Genomic DNA, 19,875 nt, shown 5'->3' with positions numbered 1-19,875 from the left:
AGGCTGCAGATGAAACGTTGTGTACTGGTACACATTGAAATGTTCAATCATCCGGCTGCCGCTGAGGTAGAACCAAAATATATTTCTGGAGCATTACATATATTAACCAAATCAATAAAATAAGAAATTGGCGTCCAACAAAGTCAGGTTCTATTACATCTTTAAGGAAACTTTGCAAAGCATAAATTTGGGAAAGTGCATGATGTCTACACAGTAACTATTTCAACTTTCGTGAATGTCCCTTCATAATAATGTACGTTTAGCTAAAAGCAATCACGTCAAGGATTTAATATTTGCCAAATGTAAAAATGCACAAGATCACATGTCACTCAATCTGTACCGTGTGCTTTCTAATTAGAGAGCCCTGGCATAGGCAACATTGTTGCTCCCATTTAGGGAATCGCTCATTGACAATAAACTGTATTGTACAAAGACCCTCACATCTTAGCTTCCTTTCTGATCACACTCAAGTGCTTTCGATTCAAATGCTAATTGGTGGGCTTCTGTCTGCTAGACCACATTTAATGCGCAGATTTAATGTTAAAATAATTTTGATGTCCAGCATATACCTTCAATCATAATATTCACCGTATCTGTTTCATGACCCTTATAGCATCGCCGAACAGCAAGTTAATTAACGGGAGAGGAGGTTAAAGGCGTCGATGTAAGCGCAAAACGCGCGGACGACTTAATGCTCAACGGTATGGAAATAGTACCTTTACAGAACAATAAACTGACATTAAAACTGCAAGTCTATACCCGATGGTCATTTTCCTGCATATCTGCATATTCAAACGTCCTTACCTTTCTCTGGACTAAGATTCTTGAAAACTTCAAGGTCTGCCATTAAACGGCTTATTGCTAGGCATTATTCTCAAAAAATGCGTAATACTGCCGTGCCCGCGCGATTCCCGTTGTCCTCATACATCCAGAAATACCAGACTCGCGAAGAAATCCCGGGGATTACAGCGCGCGGTAACTTTGCGAAAGAAAGCCCTCTGCGCCGCTGACAAGATGTCTTCGCATTCCATGGCGCACCGGCGCGAGCCCCGCGTTACATAACTTCCATGGCAAGCGCAGAGCGCAGATTGCGAGGGATCCGGGGTGCATCTGCCGTTGCGGTGGCGGGGTGGCTGCAGCTGTGTGTCTACTCCTGGCACGAGGCATGCATGCTCACCGCACACATTCACACCCCTCGGGCATCGAGTGCCGTTATGCGCCGGAGTCTGGGGCGCCAAGGAAACCCCCCTCACCTGTGGAGGTCGTTCGCAAGGGGATTACCATGCCCCTGCTCTGTGGAACGAGTGCAAAAGCCGGAACGGCGCTTCACATAAAAATAAATAAATATCTACATATATATATATATATCACGTTACATTTCAAACACCGCGCTCCTGCTGCAAAATCAATTCATTAGGAAGGGATTGATAGTTCTGCGGTTGGTAATTCATATTGTTTTCCAGTTGCCATTTTTAATAACGGTATCGTTTCTTTCACATTTCAGTATTCCGCGCGCATTAAAGTCGAGCCTCCAAAGCAGAAAGTGGTTATTTGAACAAAGCATCAAACAAAAGGCAGTGGAATGAAAAAATACATTCAAGTATCAATAAAATATAAATCTACTAACCTAAATGTTAGGTAGGATTGTATAAAAAGACACCTTAACTGAAAGAGGTTTTTTTTATTATTATTATTTCACGAGGATCAGAGAGAAAACTGGACAAAGAGCCCCGCGATATTTTTCTACATAGCTTGAATATATTCACCAAAATACCTGGATGTTTAATGTATTTGGGTTTAACAGACCAACATCAGAGCGTAAAGACTGTTGAATATGCATTTCAAAATTGGTCCATATTCATGACAGTGCCTTATAGCATCAATACCTAGTGCGCGTGGGATGAACAGTGAATTAGTGGCACATGAATAATGCATGTGTGCTTGGCTGTGTCTTTACCTAAACGTACGTCACAATCTTTACATCAAGGATTGCTGGTGGTGGTCCTTTCAAATTCGCTTCCACTCTCTTTCTATTCTATTCTCCTGCCCACAGTTTCTGTCAGAATCTTTTATGCTCTTTTATGCAAGGTGTTGCACCTCTCTGTCATGCGGCAAACTAGCTGCAGCATGCCATAAACCACAGAACATATTAAACAAACAGAACAACGTGACATCTGAGCAACTACATGATACCCAGATTCATTTAGGAAGGAAAAACAATGTTTAGAGTATACCCATTCAGATACTGTTTGACTCTCGATCCTGTGAAGCGTGTACAGCCATCGTTGCACATACACAACTACAAAATAACAGAAATTGAAAATTAGGACCATCAAATTACTTTCTAGAAGCTCTAGGACCCAAATCAAAGCTCTGACCGTGGTTCGCAAAGTCATCACTCTGAATGTCTCGACTAACTCAGTTTCTGAACCAATGTGTAAGGATCTTGAAGTGGAGAGAAAATGCACTCCCCGTCTAACCTGAAATGAGGAATGCGCCCTCTGATAAGACGTCTATCTCCATTTAGGCTCTGCCCCCTGGAAACGTTTTCTAATCTCCTTACTTGTTGATCTACCGACGCCCCATGTGGCAAGATTCACAAAAAAGGTGAATCTTTCCAGATGCATAGTCGTGGGCACAAGAAGTTCAAAGATCACAGATGTTTATAAGGGGGTAGATTGTGCAGGTTATAAACCTACAGCATTTGAGTGCTCTCAGTCAAATTAGGAGGTTTCTGGCTAATGGTAACGTGCAACATGGATGACATTGAATTGCATCTTTTGTAACTAGCAAGTTTCTGCCAAATTTCGTTACATTCAGTTCAGCTGTTTTTCTGTATGGGAGAGTAAAGTTTCCTATGTGAATTAAAATTAGAAATTGATGTTTTGGGACTCCCTTTTTTCCTGGACCTACATGATGAATTAGTTTGTAACTTTCCATAAAATAGCCAAAGTGAGTGATCCTTTGTTTTCGAAGTTTAGTGCATATTCGTAGAACAGCGCCAAAGTTACTAAAGAAATCAAAAATGCCTTTCCTATGGAAAGCCAGGCTTAATTATAACCGCATTGCCACCAGGCAGATATATCTATATTTTTACTACTAATGAGGTGTATAAGAAATGTAATGGGTCTGCAGACATTAATGTGATCAGCAATGTTTTAAAACTTGAATACGTTCAAAAGAGTGTTGGGTCATCATCTGCCTAATGAGCTGTACCTTTCAAAAACCTCATTTGACATAAAATTTTAAATTAACAGCCTCACATCCATTCATTAACCACTGATAAGGCACTTTCAACCAGGCCCTATGAACAACCCTCTGTAGTTTGTAAAAATACAGGACACATTACTGAAATAAGCAGAATGGCGGACACTATAAGAACAAGGGGTATAACCATACTACAGCTTAAATCACCTTCAAGTTATCCTTATACATTCTTTAACAAAGTATATCTTTCGGACAGAGCCCTTTCTTCAGGGTCACCCCAGGTTTTTGCCCTTTTTACTGAACCCATTTTTGTTAGCTTTTAGTACTACATGTGCTCAGGGCCTGTAAATAAAATGCTAAAGTAGCCTGTAAACATATCTCAGGCCTGAAACTACAGCATATAGGGCAGTTCTAAACTACCACTTCAATCTGGCAAAATAAACCTTTTGCCAAACTTAAACATTCCTTTTTATTACTTTAAATGCTTATAGGGTAGAACACATGGTATATAAAATATAGGGCATGTGTACTTAACTTTTACATGCCCTGACAGTGAAAATATCCTAATATTGCTTTTTAAAGTAGCAAATCTATCTCTTCCATAAACTAACACAGGGTTACCTTATTATACTTAATAAGTGATACATTCAGTTTGGGAACAGGTAAACACTTCTTCAACCCATTTGAATTGTAATTTTAAATCCTCTTTAATAGTAAAGCTGGATCTTAAGTTACTATTCTGAAAATGTCCTTTAAGGGGGTTAGCATTTCTCTAACTAAACAAAATGTGTCTTTCTAGCAGTTTCCAAGGTCACAAGACTGTAATGGCTCTCCTTTGGTTTGTTCTGTATTCCTTCCAGACATGGAACAGAAAGGGCATGGGAAAGGGTGTTCCCCCGCCTGAGCAGGCTGGCTTGGGGAGTTGTGCTCAGCCCTTCTCGAGGTTCAAATGCAGCCCGAGGGCTGTGTCCACACCCTTCCCAACCTCTAAGGATGCCTATTCTGTCACTGGCAAATTCGGATGACACCTGTGCCTGCCTGTACTTTGTTACCCTAGACAGTTTGAGGCTAAACCCAGGGGAATTAGTTTAGGGGTACACAAAGAGAGGGATCCCCGCATATAGGTTGGCACTGGGTATAAAAGTGTCATTCTCAGAACCTCTCATCAGAACATTCATGGGCCTGTGGAAGATTCAGAAGGACGATCCTCCTGTCTGAAGAAGGAAGACTGGACCTGCTTGCCTTGAATCCAGGACCCCCAGAAGTAACTACAAGGGTCAGTTGGCCGATCTCCAGTTTGAGCTAAAGGGAAACATCAAGCTTCCTGAGGCCTTCCCTGCAACTGCCCAGCATCAACTGGACGTGCCTGAGCCCTACTCCCGGCCTCTGCTGGAGTGAGTCCTGCTCTCCAAAAGGTGTCCCACCATTCCTGGACACCTTGGCTGGCATGAGTGTAATCCTCCTGGTTCAAAACTAAGCTACTGGTGAAAATTCAGACATCTGGGGCTCTTCGCTAATGGGCTAAGTTACAATGCCAACATGCTCTTCATGCCAGACAAAGACTGGCAGTGTCTCCTGCTAATGTGAAGCCTCAAAGGTGACCTGCTCCTTTGTCTTGAGAAAAATCTTGTGCTCAGAACAATATGAGGACAATCCTTGTGCACCCCACCAAAGTGTAGCTCCACCTGAAGCTGCTAGGGTGGACTTGGATTGAGAGAATGTAAACTCTTCACCAGGACAAACCTAGATTCTGATAACCAACCCAAGTGCCATCACGATCGGCTTAAAATTTTGACTTTGACCCCGTTCAGCGTGACCAGCTACCATGAGTGGTGCTTTGTGCTTCTTGGGGCCATTTTAACTTAAAGCTTAAAAAAAAATCAAAACTCTAGTCCTACTTATTTGATTTTTGATGTAATTTCATCTAGTAAAATAAACTATATTTTTCAAAATAAATTCAGGATTTGTTTTGTGTTTTCACTTTATTGGTGTTTCAGTGCTATATTTATACTTTAGATATTGCTTAAGATATAAGTACAGATGAATTTAGTGACTTTTGTGGTTCACCCTGACAGGGTTGTCACCCCTCTCAACTAATAAACCAATTTATTACAATGTCTCAATATTTTCACTGAAATTCTAAATTGAAAATGTGCAGCTTATAAATCTCCTGTTTATATAGAAAGTTTTGATAGTACTACCTGATAACTTTTTTTTAACATCAACATGTACACAAAAATCCACGGGTAAATAATGTTTTATAAAGTTAAGCTTCAGTTTTTGTCACTTACTTTTGGAAACAGACTTTTTATTTTAGTCACTACCTAATTAAAAGATACACCGGCAATTCACACTAGCTGCACGCATTCTCTACCTTCTTTAAGTGAAGAAGTGTTTATCGTTAAAACAGTACTGGTTGCTAAAGTGTGTAACATATAACGTTTACCACAGTGAATCAGGCTGGTCTCCGAGTCCGGTCTATTTATATTTTGTACATGCACACACTTATATACAGTGAATTTATGCTGGTGGGTTCTTTACTACCTACTTGGTTTTTAAACTGATCTAGTGGTTTATAGAGTAATTTAAGGAGCAGTAGCTTGAGTAATGTCATCAGTGATGTCATGAATAATGTCATTTGAGCATAGCCTCAACTCCTTCACCTCCTTTTCACAAACTGAGATGCGAGCTATCTCTATTTATGTGCACCACAGTATTAATTATGGTGGTCAAGGGGGGGCATTTGTTTAAGCCATGCTCCAGTTTCAAGAAACATTCAGGGCCTACTCATATCACTGTAGGTGCTCATTTGGGGCTGTATACATGGTGCCCTGGGTGCATAACAGACATTAGCACCTGTTTTTTGTGACTTCATGGCACTTTGGTATTACAGATGATGCTGTGGATGACTGCACACCCCCTTCTGTACTATTTTGCACTACCATATTCCTATGTAGCAGCACAAATAAGGTGAAGGATGAAATGCTTGACTTATTCTCAAGTCACTGGCAATGGCTCGGCTGCATTCCAATCAAATTTTCAACCACTATGCTACCTAGTTTGGACCGAGCCATAGCCTCAAGACGACATCTTCCCCCCTAAAACTGATTGGTCCCTGCCAGCACTGAAATACGAATAGGCAGCTTAAAACAGTCAATTCGCACTTCACAAATGAGCTGTTTTGTGCCTAGGTAGGAGTTTGTGCCTGTATTGTGAACGGCACCTTTAGTGTAACAGGGTGCACCATACCTTTCTGAGCTGGGTAGACTCAGTTAATAGTGCACTGAGGTGCAGAGTGAGGCAGAGCTCTCACTGTAATAAGGCTCCATGAGACGTAAAATGGAATATTAGCTTAAAATACAACCGAGCTGAACAGAATGGACAAAATATTTTATGGGGTGCCTTTTAGCTGTTATTTTAACTAAGAGACCACAGTTTCATGATTTTAACCCCTGTTCTTGTTCTCACCTTTGTATTTGTTCTGCAAAGGCGGTGACTGAAAATATACATATATTTGCTGGTCTTGTGCTAGATCAAGTCAAATGTGCAACTGAGAGGTTAGCTATCACTTCTGAAGGTGGTATCACTTCTGAAGGTAGCCTCTATTAAGTAATTACAAAAACTATTCTGTGAATGTTGGATTAAGGCAAAATGTACGGCCATTTAAAATCCGTCAATCAGATATTAGACCATGGTCATCATGATTCTCATCACAAGACCACTTAACCTGTTACTTCTCTCACTGGCTGCTGATTTCATACTCCTAAACGATTCTCTCTCTGATACACAAGACACTCGGTTGTGGACCAAAGCAGCAGATATTCAGGATCCTGACAAACTGACCACCTCTGAAATTAAATTAATCAAAAGGTGTCTCTTTTATGACCTTTAATTCAGAAAGGTCGCAAAGGGGGCAATCCCTTCTCAGTAGAGGATACTCTGTCGTTTTTACTTCCGAGGGCTTGAGAAGCACAGTTAATAGATGCCACTGTCTGGATAAACTGAAATCTACTCATTGTTGATGTTTCTCAATTTCATAAATGGCTGGTCAATTGCTCTTCTCGACTAAGCTACTTTTCCTGACCGCTGTGCCTTTTACTTAAGAAAAACACCGTGCCTCATAATTCGTCATTGTAAATAGGTGTAAAACATAAAGATTGACTAGATGATTCACTAGGTGAAATCTGCATAAATGACACACTTATCTGAATTTCTATGACACGGATTAGTGCTTAACCAATTGCTGCATATCATTTTTCACACAATTTGGCCACTCAGTTCAAGGACGTCAATGCCACGGAATTAGTTTTATTACATGTTTTAATCAGTCACATATATGAAAAGCTTTATTGCTGTATACAGTCCTTTACAAAGGGGCTAGGTGCTGGTGCAAACAACTGCAGAGCTGCCACGCTAGACAGAAGGTAAACAAGGGTAGGCAAAGTCAACAGGCCTCCCCATGCAAGAGCTATTGGCTTTGACAAAGTGTTTTAGCCATGTTCTTCACCAGCATGGCTGATGTTCAGCTCGGCTAAAAGTTAATAACATATAGGGAAATGGGGTGCAGTGTCAGAGTGGAATGACTTAGATTAGATTAGAGTGTTGTAGAGTGGCATGGCATTGAGTCTCGTGTATTGGAGTGGCATTATCATGCAAGCACAGTGGCATTGAGTGGCATACACTGGAGTGGCAGAGTAGACTAATGTAGAGTGCATTGGCATAAAGTGTTGGAGAGTATAGTGACAGCGTCATTGAGTGCAGTGGCATTGAACTCAGTGGCATACAATGTAGCATTGTAGAATGCAGTGGCGTAGAAGGGAGTGGTGCATAGTAGAGTGCAGTGGTGCAGATTGGAGTGGCGTAGTGTTGAGTGATGCAGAAGGCAGTGGCAGAGTAGAGTTAAGTGGCACAGAGTGTGGCAGAGTAGAGTAGCAAAGTGGTGCAGAGTAGAGTATAGTGCCATATAGTGCAGTGGCATAGAGTACAGTGGCGTAGAATGGAGTAAAGCAGGGTAGAGTAGTGGAGTATGCAGTGTTGCAGATTACAGTGTCAGAGTGCAGTAGTGTAGAGTGGAGTAGAGTGGCGTAGAGTGCAGTGATTCAGAGTAGAGTGCAATCGCTTATAGTGCAATGGTTAATAATAAAGTGGGATAGAGTGCAGTGGTATAGAGTGGAGTGGCGCAGAGTGAAGAAGAGTGGCAGAGAGTGCAAAGGCGTAGAGGAGATTCAGAGTAGAGGGAAGTGGCATAGAGTGGAGTGTTGCAGAGTAGATTGCAGTTGTGTAGGGCAGCACAGAGTGTAATGGCATAAAGCGGTATAGAGTGCAGCGGCATAGAGTAGATTAGAGTGGAATACAGTGGATTGGCATAGAGTTCAGTGTTACAGAGTAAAATGCATTGGCATAGAGTGCATTGGCACAAGTGCAGTGATGTAGATTTTAGTACTGCAGAGTGGTGTAGAGTACAGTGGAGTAGAGTGGAGTTTGCAGAGTAGACTGGTGTAACCTAGACCGGAGTGGTGTAGAGTGCACTGGCAAAGAGCACAGTGTTATAGAGTAGAGTGGCAAAGAGTGCATTGGCACAAAGTAGAGTGGTACAGGGTAGAGTACAGTGGAGGGGTGCAGAGTGGAATGGTGCAAAGTAGAGTGCAGTGGTGTAAAGTAGAGTGCAGTGGTGTAAAGTAGAGTGCAGTGGTGTAAAGTACAGTGGCATAGAGTGGAGCACTCATGGTGTGGTAACACACTGCCATTACAGACAACACATTTTCAATTGAAATGAGCATTCCATTTGCACAGACATACAATTTTACTAATAAAACTATACAGCAGACAGACAAAAATGAGTGGCAATTGGATCACCTATTTTAATTATTCTTTTTGATCATCTTAAAGTTTTGGTTTCCAACACCAAAATTAGGACAAAATGTGCATTATGTGTGCTTCCATAATTCTGATATACTGTGAAATACTTGCACAGTTCATTTAACTGTTGTTGTGTGCTAGAAAAAAACGTTTTCCTACTCCCTCATTTCAAGTTAGAGAAAGGAATATAAAGAAGCACCCTTGGAAGACAGCACCTGCTATTTGATCTTGGTCTTTGCATGCACAGGAAATGCGACAAAATAAGAACAAGATCTAAAAGCCTGTTAACAGAAACCAAGTTCATGGAAGGATACAGAAAACACAATTTAGGCAACAGAAGGGATGAACTGGACCCGAAAAGCCTAAAGCAAATGAAGCCATCAAATGGGAAGTCAGAAAGTGTTGAGTTAATTGACACTGTTAGAAATTGAGTTTTTGGTTGGCAGTCAGATTACCCTCTGTCCAAGCAAGAACCCACACTCTAGTCAGGATAAGTCACACACAATCCAAAATTAGCCTGTGCCCACCCTCTGGTAGCTTGGCACGAGCAGTCAGGCTTAACTTAGAGGGCAATGTGTAATACATTTGTGCAATAAATCATACAATACCGCCATGTAGCACCACAAAAATACACCACACAGTGTTTAGAAAAATATATAATATTTATCAGGATAATTGTAAGTCAAAACGAATAAATTTGCAATGTGAATTTGTAAAGATATCACTGAAAAGTGATATAAAGTGTCTTACGTCTTTAAAAAGCAAACAAAGTCTCTTTCAAGCAGAAAGTACCTGGTTTGGAATGGAAAATCTCCGCAGAGGGCCGCAGAAGAAGTGATATGTGGAAAAATGGTGTGTGCGTCGATTTCTCCCCAGCACACACGGACTTGTGTCGTTATTTTTCACGTGGGGAAGTCGTGCGTCATTTCCGGCACGCGGACAGTCTCTTTCTGTGGATCGCGGGGATTACCCAATGTCCCCGGTCTGTGCGTGGATTTTCCTGCTTGTTTTCCTGGCTGCGTGTCGTTCTGCGGGGCTGTGCGTCAAAGTTTTGCTCTCACGGCAGGCGTCGCGTCGATTTCTCCTTTGGAGGTCGGGCGGCGTTGTCCTTGCGAGGCCGTGCGTCGAAGTTCTGGTTGTCCCGAAGGCTTCGCGTCGATCAGCGTCGGTGTGCGGCGTTTTTCTCGTCGCAGAACAAGCTGTGCGTCGGAAATTTCGGCGCACGAAGCGTCCAAGTGAAAAAGAGAAGTCTTTTTGGTCCTGAGACTTCAGGGAACAGGAGGCAAACTCTATCCAAGCCCTTGGAGAGCACTTTCACAGCCAAACAAGAGTTCAGCAAGGCAGCAGGCCAACAGCAAGGCAGCAGTCCTTTTTAGAAAGCAGACAGGTGAGTCCTTTGAGCAGCCAGGCAGTTCTTCTTGGCAGGATGTAGTTTCTGGTTCAGGTTTCTTCTCCAACAAGTGTCTGATGAGGTAGGGCAGAGGCCCTGTTTTATACCCAAATGTGCCTTTGAAGTGGGGGAGACTTCAAAGAGTGGCTAAGAAGTGCACCAGGTCCCCTTTCAGTTCAATCCTGTATGCCAGGGTCCCAGTAGGGGGTGTGGCAGTCCTTTGTGTGAGAGCAGACCCTCCACCCTCCCAGCCCAGGAAGACCCATTCAAAATGCAGATGTACGCAAGTGAGGCTGAGTGAGGCTGTTTGGGGTGTGTCTGAGTGAATGCACAAGGAGCTGTCAACCAAGCCCAGCCAGACGTGGATTGTAAGGCACAGAAAGATTTAAGTGCAAAGAAATGCTCACTTTCTAAAAGTGGCATTTCTAGAATAGTAATATTAAATCCGACTTCACCAGTCAGCAGGATTTTATATTACCATTCTGGCCATACTAAATATGACCTTCCTGCTCCTTTCAGAACAGCAGCTGTCACTTCAACAATGTATGAGTGCAGCCCCAATGTTAGCCTATGAAGGGAGCAGGCCTCACAGTAGTGTCAAAACGAATTTAGGAGTTTTACACTACCAGGACATATAACTACACAGGTATATGTCCTGCCTTTTACCCGCACAGCACCCTGCTCTAGGGGTTACCTAGGGCACATTAGGGGTGACTTATATGTAGAAAAAGGGGAGTTCTAGGCTTGGCAAGTACTTTTAAATGCCAAGTCGAAGTGGCAGTGAAACTGCACACACAGGCCTTGCAATGGCAGGCCTGAGACAAGGTTAAGGGGGCTACTTAAGTGGGTGGCACAACCAGTGCTGCAGGCCCACTAGTAGCATTTAATCTACAGGCCCTAGGCACATATAGTGCACATTACTAGGGACTTATAAGTAAATTAAATAGTCCAATCAGGTATGATCCAAAGTTACCATGTTTAAATAGGGAGACAGCATATGCACTTTAGCACTGGTTAGCAGTGGTAAAGTGCGCAGAGTCTAAAAGCCAACAAAACAGGGTCCAAAAAGTGGAGGGAGGCAGGCAAAAAGTTAGGGGTGACCACCCTAAGGCATGTCAGGTCTAACATACACTTATTAACATTCGAGTTACATTATTCTCTGAAAACATTTTTGCATGTATGAAGCAGTCATTAAAGTAGCAGTATGCTGAAAAACTAGAAAAGTGCTCTTGCACACTCTAATAAAAAGATAATGAAATAAAATTAATCTTGTGGGATGCGATTGACAATGTCGCAAGTTAATGGCTGAAGGCTCGAGGTTCAAAGAAGCCAATGGCAGAAAGAGGCTGAAACAAAGTCTGGTACAGTATGCAAATAATATAATTTACATTTGGCAAGAATAGCACTAGCACCATTGCACATCAAATCTAAAAAGCAGGGCAGGGGGCGTGGTCACTGGCAATCAAAATGGCTGCTTTCTAAAGCGGCTTCTGTCGCCTGCCGCTCATCCCCCAACATCCGTATCAAGATAAGTCAGCCAGGCTGAATAAATCAGCATCCGCTTAATTACAAGCAACAGGGATGCCAGTGATATAGTTGTTTTGGCCTAGAGCGGCCGCAGGGACAAGTTGAAAGTGAGGCCTACATGCCGTAATAAGACCATGGCCTCTCGTAGGAAGGTGTCCCAGAGATCGACTGGGCGCCTCGCAGTGTGATTTGCGCAAGGCTGGGTGACTCCTGGTGGCCTGCTCGCAGCGGAGTGGCTGAAGGAGAGGAGCAACCCACACCTTCAGTATGCAGATGCCCACTGTTGGTGCACCACAGAGTGTGGCTACCCTGCACTGACTGCAACCCTGCCATTAAGTATGCTTGATCACTGACTTTGCGTTTCACCACTGCGCATATTAGTTGTTCAATGTTCACCAGTAGCACATTACATTTTGTATTCAGGTTAGCTGCCTATTGACTTTATCATGGCATTAGACATTGCAGTTGAGACATTGCAGATGAGCTGTGTTTTTCCACATGGTAAACCAAGTTGTGTTTTTTTTCCTGTATTTTGTTCTCCCCAAACCCTAGCATGATAAGGGAGCGCATATTTTGTGTTTTTTTTCCCTCTAGTCAGTCTTGGGAAAAAACGGGCCTTGGAGACCTGGCCAGCCTTCGACGCTTTCAAACCCCCCCCGCCCGACTATGATCTACAGTAGCCAGCATTTGTTTTTTATAATTCTCCTCTAAGGAGGAGGGCTTTCTAGAAAGTTCTCCATTCAAAGATATAAAAAAGATGACTCTGTTCAGTAGCGTGGAATTCTGAGACTTAATTCAGGAGCGGGCACCAGCTGGTCATTAGTGAAAGCAAAACAAACCCCCAGGACAGGTACACCCGCTGGCTGGACCTACAGCGGGCACATTGCACATTCAGCTGCCGTGAGACCATACCTGCTTCGAGGCCTCTAGAGTGGCTACAACACCGAAGTGCACCTCTGCACAAACCGCCATCCAGCGCCTCCCCCGACGAGAGCACTGGCCCCGTGCTTCCACCTGGATCATTTAGGCTTGTGGCCACTGAAGAACAGACAGCCTACCGGCCATGTAGCGGTCTCTCTGGTGGCCCCCAGGGATTGATGCAGCCGCTGGGTGGACCTGCTGCGTATTCTACAGCTCAAAGTGGACATCTTCCATTTCTGGCACCTCAAAGCAGCAACAACATCCATCGTCACTGCAATGCACCTTCTCCAACGGGTGCCTATTGGCATCTCTAGCTTCTACGCCTTGGCCAACACCTCCAACCCCGAAAGACTCATACACAACCCAGACCCAGGGAATCTCTGTGCAAAGCTTGAAGCAACTGAAGTGAAAGGGGGGAGACAGTGGACTGCCAGCCAGTGACCGTCCTCACACAGTACTCTCCAGAGAACACATCTGTTCCACAGAGACAGTAGTAAACCAGAGTAGGCCTGGGAGGGACCTGCTGTGGGTGGGACGAATGGCTGTGAGGGAGCCACTTTTAACCCCTTGAGAGGTGGCGGTGACCACTGAAGCGCCCCCTTCCCTGCCTATACAACAGACATTGTGCGCACCAACACCCCAAATGAGGGCCTCACTATGACCGGCAGAAAGGGATCCAGCAGAGTGCACCAGACCTAGATGGACCACAACACAAAGCCAAGGGGCCCATTTCAGACGCGATGACTGAGGGGCAGGCGAATCAAACCAAGCAAACTCCCCGGGGGCCAGAGGCATCTACCCTTGTTGATATTATGGTCAAGATCCAAGGGAAAGGGATTCACAACAAAATACTCTGTCTCCACTGATGTCCCCTTAGTGAGAGCGGACCTTTGAAATCTGGAAGCCCGGGTTAAAGAAGCAGAAGATAAAATTCTCACCTTAACAAAGGATAACAAAACCTTGCAGAACCACGTCAAAGAACTAAAGGCCACTACTGCACTACAGGAGGACAAACTGGAAGACTGAGTGTCATTCCAGAAGGAATAACATTTGTATAATCGGAGTTCCTGAGAAAACCGAGGGACAGGCCAGGGGCGTGGGGGGCTGTTAGACCTGATTTTTCTGTGCCCCTGATGATGTATGAGAGTGACTGGAGGGCTGGGGGAGCGGAGTCTCACCTATGGCCACGGTGACAAGGAAGTGAATCTGACCCCCAGTGGGGCAGCAAGAATTGGGAGACTGAAGATGTTGGCGTGTGCTACCACTAACTGGGGACCCTTAGTGAGTACTACCTTAAGATGTGGCAGTGACTGAGTGCCTATACAGATGCATGTCCCAACAAGGAAGCTCCAGAATAATGCACCGTCACCTGTTGAGCCATGCCCATTGGTGACTTCTGTCGAACTGCATTCTCTGAAGATCATATAAGAACTTGCTTATATTGGCACAGTCTCCAGTAACATTCTTCCTAGCATGGGGGGCCGGTGGGGTGACAGTTCAGTGGAGCCAGCAGTCCCCCACAGATGACACTATGTTCTGGGGTGACAGACACTCTGCAGAGTTAGGGGGTAGGAAGTTACAAGTCCATCATGCAGGGAAGCAGGGAGGGAGTTGGAGAGGGGGATTTTTGTTGTGTTGTCTATTAATCCTTTATTTCTTCATTTTAACTGTGATATTTTAGCACTGAAGCAGATATCAAACTGGTACTACACATTCCAAGCTGGGGCCCCACGTGGCCTCACTCTATTTAAGAGTCTCGCCCAGACCTGCCCCATATGCTTATGCAGCCTCCACATTAGAATATCAAATATCGTATCCACTCCCCTGCCCGGTGTGTTGCCTAGGCAACGGAGCCGAACAATGTCTTTAAAGGGGCTCTACCTATCATCCAACTCCCATGACTGGTATGATGCAATCTCCCAGTAGTAGAATCCTTTCTTGGAATGTTAGCAGCCTGAGTGATAAAATCAAATGGGAAGTGGTATTGCAATATCTTAAAAGACATGCTCCAGATATAGTTCTCCTTCAGGAGACGCACCTGAGGGAAACAGCTATTGTGCATTGGACAGGTAGGGTTACAAAATGGGTATACATGTCAGCTACACTAGAGGTTCCTGGGGGGTTGGTATCCTTATGCATAAGGCATTACCCAGAGATACACAGATCTCTTTCGGGACAATGGGAGGGAATTGCACTTAACATCATCTCACTATATGCACACCGCGACTCGAAGACACCACTCTCACTGATCTCAGCACACTTCTCTTACAAATTCCTGACAGTGACCTGTCTGTTCTGGGGTGACTTTAATGTGGCCTTTAGCAACACTGAAAACTGCATGCCCACCTGTTAGCCAATGTCCTCACACTGACCGCTGGTGTACTTCTTAGAGGTGCTCAGTCTTGTAAACACATGGTTAGTACTACATCCCACTGACTATCAATAAACATTTCAATGGGGGCTCATTGCTGCCTATCCTGCATTAAGTACATACTTTATCACATCAACTCCCCTACTTTTGTGAGATCCGTCACCTTGTCTTAGGCATATCCAACCACTCCCCAACCTGGGTACTGTATGGCCCTACTAGCCACAGCACCCATAGGAGAGTCTGCCCCTCGTAGCTCAAAATTCCCTGTATCCGAGAAGGTCTCAGGAGGCCAAGGACAAATACTTTGATGAAAATGAGGGCTAAGACTGCTCGTCTGAAAACCTATGGGAAGTGTATAAAGCGGTCATCAGGGGCCAGGGCCAAGCACTCATCATGGGACATAGGAAAGAGAAAATAGACCGGTTTAACATGCTTGAGTGAGAAATCTTAGAGCTAGAATCTCAGGTCACACACCATGAACAAGCAGACTGTCAACACAAACTTTCTCTGAAGCAAAAGGAATATAGGGACACCACATCAGAAGCAGCCGGAGCCATACATCACACCATGCAGCACCGCCTCTAAGAAGTGAGTGACAGAGCTGGAAAACATGTGACCTGACTGGGCAAACCGGAACAGGCTGACCGCTGGGTCCCTGAAGTAAAAGGTAATAAAGGAAACAACAATAGAGATAGGGCTGGTGTAGCAAACGTTTTTGCAACTTATTAAACATTTGCCTAGATTCTCTGACCGGGAATCCTAGAACAAGAGCTGATGAGGAGGATTTGGCCCAAGCCATCCGGGCCCTGAACTCTGCCAAGGCGCTAGGCCTTAACGGTCTGCCAATAGAGCTTTACAAGCTCATGGCTCAAACAACAGCACCCCACCTACTGAAAATGTTCTTAGAATGCCGCACTGCAGGGGCCTTGCCTCCAGATCAGAGACTAGCAAATAAAGTGGTCAACCCTAAAGACGGTAAGCCACAAAAATAGTGCACCTCCTACTTGACGAGATCTTTGCTAAATGCATAAGTCAAAATCCTAGCCAAGCTCCCAGCCACAAGGTTAATACAAGTAATCCGAACACTGGACCATGCGGACCAGTCTGGTTTCATGACGGGGAGGAACTCGTCCCTCAATCTAAGGCAACTACGCTAGGTCCTGGGCTGTGCTGACAATACGTGAAGATGCCCTTGTCGTTCAATACTACTGAGCCTGGATTCACCTATTGTACTTCAAACTGCTAGCCCAGGTGATGGTAAACGCAGTCTTATCCTCTACCTTCGAGTTACGAAGAGGCACGAGGCAAAGTTGACCCATTTCCCCCTTCATTTTTGCCCTGATTCTGAAACGGTTGGTGGCACGGATCACATGGTACCCCCTCATTAGACGTCTAAGATGGACTGCAGACTGGGAAGACAGGATCGTCCTCTATGTGAGATGACATACTGCTGTACGTTGCAGACCCGATGTCAACCTTAGAGACATACTCACTATATTCTAACAACATTCAAGCTACACCATCAATTGGAGAAAATCTCTGATTTACCTCTTTCATGGCCAGTACCAAAGCTGCATGGGGGCTGGGTGATCTCAAATGGCCTTGGAAGGATTTTAATATCTGGGGATCTACATATCTAGAACCCGCATATCTTCTACACCTGCAACCTTGAGTCCCACCTTATATGTTTCTCAAGAGATGTGCAACACTGGCAGACCCAACCACTGTCCCTCCTAGGGAGGGCAGTCCTATTCAAAATGATGGCTCTGCTCCGCTTTCTGTACTTGCTCCAAAACACACCTAACCCGTCCAACAGACTTACTTCCTAGCCATTAAGAGCATCATTTGTTCACTGCTATGGAACAGCGTCTCTCACCACATTGCCTTCAAGAAATTAACCAGGAGCTGGTATGACGGCGGGATATCCCTGCCTGACATACAGAAATATTATTGGGCGGCACAGCTTGTCACCATCAATTATTGGGCATACCTTCCTGAGGAAGCATAGGCCTACCAGATGGATAGGCAAAACATGACGTCTGGGCGATACTTTAGGGCTATCTATGGCACCGCCCACATGACATCCCACCCCAGACCCACTGCAGTTACACTTATCCTCTGACAAACCACACTGAAGTCACTAGGCTGGAAGGACAAGATAACCTAAGCCACTGCCTTGTGGGATTCCATACAAGTAGGCACTCTCGCTACACAATGGGAGCTTAAATAAATGGGACTTGATTGGGTTGCCCTGGGTGGGAAATCTATGGATCCAGGAGTGGGCAACTTCATTCGCTAAAATTCAAAATGAGCACCAACTGGCGTCCACGGAATTTTACAGATACTTACAAATCCAACATCCCCTACAGACAGCACTGCCCAGAGGTACAAACCTCCCTGAAGTATCCCCACTTGAGGACAGACTGCTTGACATCTATCTGTCTAAAAAAGCAGTCTCTCTCATTTATCGTAAACTCCCCTGACACACTGACTCACTTCGAGAATGTTGGGCACGAAACTCGATGGCTTAGAAGACAATGAATGGCCCGGAGCATTGGCATCGCCAGGGGAGGTGACTATACGATTGAGGTTTCATCTAATACAATTGAAAATACTGCACCGATCTTATTATTCCTGTATTACTTTGGCCAAGATGGGAAAAGCTGAAACTACCAGGTGCCCTGTGAAATATAAAGGGGAGGGGTCATTCTTTCACATGATTTGTAGCTGCCCAGTATTGGGAATCAGTAGTGAACTGTTCAAATAACATTTGTGGTACCAATATGGGGGGTCTTCACGAAATGGTGCCTTCTTAACATTTGGGATACTACTGACCTCGGCTGCATGGACCAACTCTGGATGACACTGGGGTTCAGGTTTGCTAAACACAATATAGGACATATGTGTCAGTCAGAAAGGATGCCCCTCCTGACTGATTGGAAATGTGAAATGGACTGGTGTATGGTGGCGAACAGAGAGGTGTATAAAAGCAGAGGTTGTACAAACAAATTGTCCAAAATGGGGGAAAAGTGGAATGCACATTGGGGTGATTTATATGAGCCAATTCTGGACACCAATGTGGTCATCCGACGCCAATTGCATTCAGTTTTTAAAGCGATCTCTTGACCAACTGATAGGGGCGGGGTGGACAGTTGATCAATGGGGCTATTTGTGGAAATAATGTACTGTACCCTTGCTCAGCTACTGCAACATGTACTAGTCATAGTTAATGTTTGGTTGATAATATTACTTGCAATAAAAAGATTCATTAGAAAAAATCTAAAAGGGGGATTGCATTTCACAAACTTTACACTTTAACTTACTGGCCTGCTGTGTGGTAAATAACCATACTATTTTGACTATGGTCTTTAATCAGTTGATTTTATTTTTTTGCCTTAGTGGCAAGAGGTCTATATATAATCCTTAAAAGACTAACAATAAAAATACTCAACTACAAATGTAAAAGCTTCAATTAGACCATTTTAAAATTGCTTATTCCTTGTGATTTGTTTAAAGTTGAATTTTAAAGCTATTCTTTAAGGCAATGAAGAAAATCCTATTTTAATACGTCCTGGACCAACTACTTCCTCTTCAGTGAATCCCCTTTTTTCCTGTAACAGTTTTGAGATTTTTTCTCAAAAACATTCTTTCACTCCTGTGTGCTCTAAGCAATTATGTTCTTTACCCTCACACAATTATACAAAAATTATTTGAGTGCTTCACCCACTAATTGCTGTTGCTTTTACTAAGTGTTGTGCAAAACTTGTGCTGGATTAGTCCTGAGTGTAATAAATTGGGTTTTAAGTTGAGAGGGGTTGAAGCCTGACTCAAATAATCAACACCGTCTTTGTCAGAGTGAACCACAAAAGTCATTAATAAACCAGTGCTTTACTGTCTGGTAGCTTGGCACAAAGGCAGTCATGCTTAACTTAAGGGCAATGTGTGAAATATTTCTGCAGAACTCAAAAAGCAATGAAGTGAAAACACAACACAAGAAAAATCCCCAACCAATTTAGAAAGAAATACAGTAAAATGAATAAATAAAATGACACCAAATTGACAAAAATCCAATCAATGAACCAAAAATATGAGTTTTTAAATGTTTGGTGAAAATAGCACAACGTACAACTTGACCTTATCTGGTCGTGCTGGACTGGGGGAAAGTCACAAGTTCTGGCTGACTGCGATGCAGTATATGTAGGGTACAGGGACCAGGTTTGTCCCACTGAAGAGTTACCTTCTGAAGTCAGCGAGAAGAGCTACTGTTTGCGCTGGTGGAAGCCTCCATTATATGTTTCCCACAAAAGGTAGCACTATGTATAAGGGTGACAAAACTTCAGGAGGTAAGGACTGAGGCCCTTATTATGATGCAACGGCGGTCTTACCACTGCAGACCCGGTAGTAAAGACTGACTCATTACAAATTGTGGGGTCTGGCACAAGCCAAACTGACACAAAGCCGCCTGGTCCGCTGGTGCGGTCGCACCAATGCGCCCAGCAGTGAGCTCCTCCAGTCTTTCAGCAGGCCTCTGCATGCCGGCCGCATTACAAAGCTGCAGACCACCAAGCTTTCCGTGGCAGTCACCCCACCACAAAAACCC

The 19,875-nt window shown here is 44.1% G+C and overlaps 1 protein-coding gene across 3 annotated transcripts in view; it reads right to left on the bottom strand.

Moving 5' to 3' along the window:
* Positions 1 to 19,875, bottom strand: part of PLCH1 (phospholipase C eta 1) — a 783,092-nt gene that overhangs the window by 603,624 nt on the left and 159,593 nt on the right. The window contains exon 1 of one of the 3 annotated variants that reach the window (XM_069213309.1): positions 805 to 1,002. The exons of the other annotated variants lie outside the window; for them this stretch is intronic. Within the exon in view, the coding sequence (XP_069069410.1) occupies positions 805 to 847 (43 nt within the window). The 5' untranslated portion in view covers positions 848 to 1,002. Of the gene's footprint in view, positions 1 to 804; positions 1,003 to 19,875 lie in introns of those variants that run through there. 3 annotated transcript variants of the gene reach the window in all.

Source organism: Pleurodeles waltl, chromosome 11 (assembly GCF_031143425.1).
Source record: "Pleurodeles waltl isolate 20211129_DDA chromosome 11, aPleWal1.hap1.20221129, whole genome shotgun sequence".
Classification (NCBI taxonomy): Eukaryota; Metazoa; Chordata; class Amphibia; order Caudata; family Salamandridae; genus Pleurodeles; species Pleurodeles waltl.
This window is presented reverse-complemented; position numbering and strand designations above follow the sequence as displayed.